At 43.3% G+C, this 7,500-nt stretch overlaps 1 protein-coding gene across 1 annotated transcript in view; it reads left to right on the forward strand.

Annotated features, from left to right (window-relative positions):
- Positions 1-7,500, forward strand: part of dnaaf11 (dynein axonemal assembly factor 11) — a 29,257-nt gene that overhangs the window by 12,979 nt on the left and 8,778 nt on the right. Inside the window, exons 7-9 of the mRNA XM_062515657.1 lie at positions 831-902; positions 3,489-3,554; positions 4,082-4,151. Of these exons, the coding sequence (XP_062371641.1) occupies positions 831-902; positions 3,489-3,554; positions 4,082-4,151 (208 nt within the window). The remainder of the gene's footprint in view (positions 1-830; positions 903-3,488; positions 3,555-4,081; positions 4,152-7,500) is intronic.

Here is a 7,500-nt window from a genome sequence, read left to right on the forward strand (position 1 = left end):
CAGGTAGGATAAGTCCATCGTCCCATTGCACTCAAACGCAGGATTAGCACATGGTACAAACACTAATGTTACCTTAGCATGTGGTAAAAACACATTACCTTAGCTCATGATACAAATGCTAACGCTACCTTAAAACATGTTGTGTTGTATTGTATAGTAAGATTCAGCCAGATCTGCACAACACAGCAAGATCGAACTCGTAACAACAGGCCGTATCAAAATTAGCTCTCTGCTGTATTAATGTTAGCTGCCTGCTGTATTAATGTTAGCTGTCTTCCATATTAATGTTAGCTTCCTGCTGTATTAATGTTAGCTGCCTGCTGTATTAAAGTTAGCTGCCTTCTATATTAATGTTAGCTTCCTGCTGTATTAATGTTAGCTGTCTTCTATATTAATGTTAGCTGTCTTCTATATTAACGTTAGCTGCCTGCTGTATTAACGTTAGCTGCCTGCTGTATTAATGTTAGCTGCCTGCTGTAATAATGTTAGCTGCCTGCTGTATTAATGTTAGCTGTAATGTTAGCTGCCTGCTGTATTAACGTTAGCTGCTGTTTTTCTGCCTGTATTTTAGGGGGAAAAGCCCAAAAAAGACCAGATTAACGTTAGCTGCCTGCTGTATTAATGTTAGCTGTGTTCTGTATTAACGTTAGCTGCCTGCTGTAATAACGTTAGCTGCCTGCTGTATTAACGTTAGCTGCCTGCTGTATTAATGTTAGCTGCCTGCTGTAATAACATTAGCTGCCTGCTGTATTAACGTTAGCTGCCTGCTGTATTAATGTTAGCTGCCTGCTGTATTAACGTTAGCTGCTGTTTTTCTGCCTGTATTTTAGGGGGAAAAGCCCAAAGAAGACCAGATCTCTGATAGCTGATGACGGAAGAATGCTGAATGTTAATGAACCCAAGTACGAACACACACACACACACACACACACACACACACACACACACACACACACACACACATATACACACACACACACACACACACACACACACACATATACACACACATACACACACACACACACACACACACACACACACACACACAAAGTGTTGGGGAGTAATGGAGCACATGTACCGGCGTTACGTATTCAGAATACCAATTATGAGTAACTGTATTCCATTACAGTTACAACTTGAACAGTTGGTATTTAGAATACAGTTACATTGTTGATATCAATGGATTACATGACGGTACTTCTCTGTTTCGAAGTTATTCACTCTCTGAATAAATTAAGGCAACTCCATGCAATTCCCTGAAAGCAATCTAGGTGAAATTGTTTCCATGTTTAAATCCAAGCCCCGTCGTCTTGCACTAGCCACCTTGCACCCATCAGAACGCAGCCAGCGCACATTACGGATGCGCCATCGGAGACACTGAAATGACTGACCGCAAATTTGGAATAAAGTAAGTGTTAGTCTGTTCAAAAGATATTTTCCCAAGTAGGCCTATTAATTAGCCTAGAAATCTAGACGCCCCTAGCGGCAGCAAATGTAATTTGGCTGGCGGGGCAGTCTAGGCACGATCCATTGAGCCAGGGAGCTGAGAACCCCCAGCACCAGCGTTCCAATCACAGCGTGTATAGAGTCGGTGGGTGGGCTTAACATAATGGTGACTGACATGCGGCCAGAAGTTGCGACGGTAACGCATCCTGTTATTTGAAAACAAGAAGATGATTCGTTTAGGATTATCCTATTGCGTGGAGAGGGAAGGTTACGCATCCTGCTACTTGAAAACAAGAAGATGATTCGTTTAGCGTTATCCTATTGCGGGGAGGGAATTTGAAAGACAACTGTTTATCCCACCCCTCCGATTGCGCCCTGTCTACGGTGAGTGTCCAGACCCTACATCTTGATGTGGGTCTGGCTCGTCAGGCTACCTATTAATTGCTTACTTCGGCCAGTCGGTTACACAGGCTCTGTTCGAAACGGGAAAAACTGCTGCCTTCTAAGATATCTAACTAGAGGGCAAGGCAGCAAGTGCCGTTCGCAACCGAAAAAAACGCTCGCCTTCTAAGATATCTTAGATTTCCTGAATAACGATCAATTTTGAAGGCAGCATCGATGTACACTTTAAGTTGCCTTCTACCCATAATCCTTTGCGGCCACGTCTGAATCAGCTGTGAAATCAAAACAAAGATGGCTGCCGATATTGGTGACTGCTGAATCTGTCAAAATGTCATTTGTGTGACATTATTTAGCTTGGATTTGAAGATAGTGGATTGAAAATAAACTATTTACTATCTGGTTATACCATTGGTTGTACCCACTAATAACGTCTGGTCTGATATATTAGCTGCCAGTGAAACTATTTTATACCGTTAGCCTGCTAGCTTTCGTAGGCTAATTTAGTTTAACGTCAGGCTTTTGCTAATGTCATACCGTAGTGTTAACCAAAGATTCTAGAGTGCTACCCTCATTTTCAAACGACGCATTTAATCTAAAGTCATGTCTAGTGAGAGAGCTCTCTACTTAGGGAGGGAGGCAGTAGGCAGCTGCCTCCCGTTTCGAATAGAGCTAAAGTCTTTGCTAATCAGTAAACAAAGCTAGTTCATGTATTGATTTAGACCTGCGATGAATCCCATCTCTAGGCACTGCACTCCGAGTTTTTAATTCTAACTTAAAATTGAAAAAGCTTATGGGTTATTTGTTTCTAAGTAGATATAGGCTACATTTAAGTTTTAAAATGAATTATGGTGTAGCCTATGAAAGTGAATTATTGTTGCGAGTAGCAGATTTTAGCGTCACATTTTACCATCAAACTAACTACTACAAAAACTTTGACCACTGTGTAATTGTGCCATAACACTTACTATGTAATTTAGTCCTTCATAGCACCATGTTGGTGTAATTACAGAAATATTACATCATAGTAAGTAAACCCTAAATATTTATTGCTTCGGTAAGTTCAAATTTACAGCAGTTATTACCATTTTATTTTACCCTTAAAACCCTTATTTGCATTGTTGTTGTATGGTAATTGCACAGTAATTGTCTAGAAATTACACGTGGTTTATATATATATATGTGGTTTAAAAATATTGTTACCATTAAATTGCATACATATTACCATAACATTACCCACTTATTACCGATCTATAATGTAAAGTGTTACCTAGAATTCTTTACTCAGATTGAGTAACGTAACGGAATACGTTACAAATTACATTTTTGGGCGTGCATTTTGTATTCTGTAACGGAATATGTTTGGAAAGTATCCTTCCCAACACTGCACACACACACACACGCACGCACACGCACACACACACAGACACACACACACACACACACACACATGAATGAAACATAACGCACGTTTCACTTTTGCTGAAATAAATCTGAAAGGTTTTGTGGCAGTTGCTAATTCTCTAATTGCTAATCCTGCTTGCAACACACACAACACCACACACACACACACACACACACACACACACACACACACACACACACACACACACCCATGCATGACCACACTCTGATGTCAGGTTGAACTTCACACTAACGGAGGACGAGGAGAGTAACAGCATTCAGCTGGACTTGCATGTGTACAGGTACGTGTGTGTGTGTGTGTGTGTGTGTGTGTGTGTGTGTGTGTGTGTGCATGTGAGTGAGTGAGTGAGTGAGTGAGTGAGTGAGTGAGTGAGTGAGTGTGTGTGTGTGTGTGTGTGTGTGTGTGTGTCTGAGTGAGTGAGTGAGTGAGTGAGTGAGTGAGTGAGTGAGTGAGTGAGTGAGTGAGTGAGTGTTTTTGTCAATGTTTGTGTGTTTGTGTCGACAGACTGAACAGCCTCATGGAGTGCAGACAGATTCAAGTGTGTGTGTGTGTGTGTGTGTGTGTGTGTGTGTGTGTGTGTGTGTGTGTGTGTGTGTGAGTGAGTGAGTGAGTGAGTGAGTGAGTGAGTGAGTGAGTGAGTGAGTGTGTGAGTGTGTGAGTGTGTCTGAGTGAGTGAGTGAGTGAGTGAGAGTGTTTTTGTCAATGTTTGTGTGTTTGTGTCGAGACAGACTGAACAGCCTCATGGAGTGCAGACAGATTCAAGTGTGTGTGTGTGTGTGTGTGTGTGTGTGTGTGTGTGTGTGACAGGCACCTGGACACATCTCTGATGGAGGTGGATGTTCAGCCCACATACCTCCGAGTTGCAGTCAAAGGAAAGGTACACACACACACACACACACACACACTCCTCCATCTCTCTTCCATATCTCTCTTAAAGGAGAAGTTCGGTGTGAAATTGACCTTAGCTGTACTGAACGATGTTGCCGAGTACTTACATGTGTCCAATAGGCACCTTCGCTCACCCCCTAGCATTCCGAATTACACCGTTTTCAGCCGAGCTTGCAGTAGGCTTGCAGCTACCTGTTGGGCATAACGTAGCCTATGCAGCTAAATCGCTATTTCTAAACCATTAAAAAGGTTCCAAGTAACTCCACACTGCATTGGTAGACTTCTGAGGGTCCTGACATTTAAAACGAGATACTGAGAACTTTGGAAGTGCACTTACAGTGGACTGTATTGTGTGTGAGTGTGTGTGGACTGTATTGTGTTTGTGTGTGTGTGTGGACTGTATTGTGTGTGTGTGTGTGTGTGTGTGTGTGTGTGTGGTAGGGCTGTTGGAACGAATATTCGAATGTTAAAATTATAATTCTTAAGTGTTGACTATATTTAGCAAACGACAGCTTTAGGTGCTGCTGAGAGCTCCCTCCTTTTCTCAGCACTTCGGTCAAGTGTTTATTGTTGCTATGTTACCAAAACCGTCTGAAAGTAAGGCCAGCACGTCTTTTTGGAATGTTTACCTAATGCTAGCTAACTAGCCAACTAGCCAACGAGCTAACTGAAATGGCAGCAGTCGTTCAGCAGTCGGCTTCAGACAACCTGGGACCAAAACACGTCTACCTTTCACACTACGAAATCCCCCTGAGCCTGTTATTTCCGTAACGTGAATGTAATGTTTCTCAGTCAGAAAAGGGCTATAATTTACTTAGCAAGACAGCTATCACGTAGCCTAAAACAAGTCAACTACGATGTCATAGTGGCAGTGGCATAGGCTAAGCCAGTTTTTACAGTTTGAGTAGATAGAAAAATAGTAATATTAATCAAAATCATAATTAGTCAAAATTGACCATTAAATATTCGATTATAATTCGAATTTAGAAAAATAATAATGAATGAAATTCAAATGGGATAATAGAGGAAGATTGACAACCCTAGTGTGTGGACTGTAGTGTGTGTGTGTGTGTGGGGGGGCTGTATTGTGTGTGAGTGTGTGTGTGTCTCTGCACTGTATTGTGTGTGTGCGCCTGTGTGTCTGTAAAGTATTTATGCATGTAAGCCTGTGTGTGTGTAAAGTATTTATGCATGTGTACATAGACCTGATTGGAATCTGATTGATGGTGACAGAAATCATTTTAAGAGTCATAAATCTGTCTTATATGCAGTGGGTGCGTGGACTGTATCGTATGTGTGTGTGTGTGTGTGTGTGTGTGAACTGTATTGTGCGTGTGTGTGTCTGTGTGTCTGTGTTGACTGTATTGTGTGTGTGGGCTGTATTGTGTGTGCGTGCGTGTGTGTGGACTGTATTGTGTGTGTGTGTGTGTGTGTGTGTGTATGTGTGTGGACTGTATTGTGTACGTGTGTGTGTGTGCACTGTATTGTGTGTGTGTGTGCCTGTGTGTGTGTAAAGTATTTATGCATGTGTACATAGACCTGATTGGAATCTGATTGATGGTGACGGAAATCATTTTAAGAGTCATAAATCTGTCTTATATGCAGTGTGTGTGGGTGCATGGACTGTATTGTATGTGTGTGTGTGTGTGTGTGTGTGGACTGTGTTATGCAGTGTGTGTGGGTGCGTGCGTGCGTGTGTGGGGGAGGAGAGTGTGTGCGTCTGTGCGTGTGTGTGTGCGTGGGGGAGGGGAGTGTGTGCGTGTGTGTGTGTGGAGGAGGGGAGTGTCTGGTGACTGTTTAGCCGCACTGTCCGTGGTCACCTTGTGGGGGAGGGTGCATCAGCCTTTGATGGGAGAGTGGGGTGGTGTTGGGATGAGGGGGGGGGGGGGGGGGGTGAGTGTTGTGTTGAGAGTGGGGAGGGGGGGGTAGTTGAGGCGGGGTTGTGTTGTGTTTAAAGTAAGGTTTTTTTTTTTTTTTTTTTTTTAAAGTATATTTTTTGGACTTTTATGCCTTTAATGATAGGACAGTAGAGAGAGACAGGAAGTGAATGGGAGAGAGAGCGTTGGGGTGGGATCCGGAAAGGACCACGGGGCGGGAATCGAATCCGGGTCGCCGGCGTGCGGTGCAGGTGCCCCAGCCAGTCACACCACGACTGGGGCCAAGTAAGGGGGGGTTGTGTTGTGTTGCGTTATGGGGGGTGTTGTGTTTAGAGTTAAATACACACCCTCCTCATCTCCCCAACCTCCTCATTGTGTGTGTGTGTGTGTGTGTGTGAGTGTGAGTGTGAGTGTGAGTGTGTGTGTGTGTGTGTGTGTGTTGTTTTGAGAGTTAGATACGATGATACACACCCTCCTCATCTCCTCAACCTCCTCATTGTGTGTGTGTGTGTGTGTGTGTGTGTGTGTGTGTGTGTGTGTGTGTGTGTGTGTGTGTGTGTGTTGCGTTGAGAGTTAGATACGATGATACACACCCTCCTCATTTCCTCAACCTCCTCATTGTGTTGTGTGTGTGTGTGTGTGTGTGTGTGTGTGTGTGTGTGTGTGTGTGTGTGTGTGTGTGTGTGTGTGTGTGTGTGTGTGTGTGTGTGTGTGTGTGTGTGTGTTGCGTTGAGAGTTAGATACGATGATACACACCCTCCTCATCTCCTCAACCTCCTCATTGTGTGTGTGTGTATGTGTGTGTGTGTGTGTGTGTGTGTGTGTGTGTGTGTGTGTTGCGTTGAGAGTTAGATACGATGATACACACCCTCCTCATCTCCTCAACCTCCTCATTGTGTGTGTGTGTGTGTGTGTGTGTGTGTGTGTGTGTGTGTGTGTGTGTGTGTGTGTGTGTGTGTTGCGTTGAGAGTTAGATACGATGATACACACCCTCCTCATCTCCCCAGAGTTAGACTAGGTGATGTGCACCAGCACAGCATGTACATTATGGATCTTCTGTCACTTTTACAGGTACACACACACACACACACACACACACACACACCAGGGTTCATGCACATTTCCACTAGAACATTTCCATGACTTTTCCATCACTTTTCCATGACCTTATATTTCTCAAAACCTCACATCAACTAGTGCTACATTAATAATAGATTTGACGCGTGAGATAACGGGATGGTTACCTAGAAGGAATGCTCTCAAAACGTAAAAGTTTGCCAATCGGTTCTGACGCAAGTGTGAGACATGACCTGCCCAAATGAGATATGTTTCTGAATTGAATTGGATGAAGCAAATTTCCATGACTTTTCCAAAACTTTTGGGGTGTTTTTTGTTTTCCAAAACCTTTCCAGACCTGGAAATTGGCATTTTCAAATTCCATAACTTTTCCAGGTTTTTTAA

The sequence above is a fragment of the Sardina pilchardus genome, chromosome 2 (assembly GCF_963854185.1).
Source record: "Sardina pilchardus chromosome 2, fSarPil1.1, whole genome shotgun sequence".
Lineage (NCBI taxonomy): Eukaryota > Metazoa > Chordata > Actinopteri > Clupeiformes > Clupeidae > Sardina > Sardina pilchardus.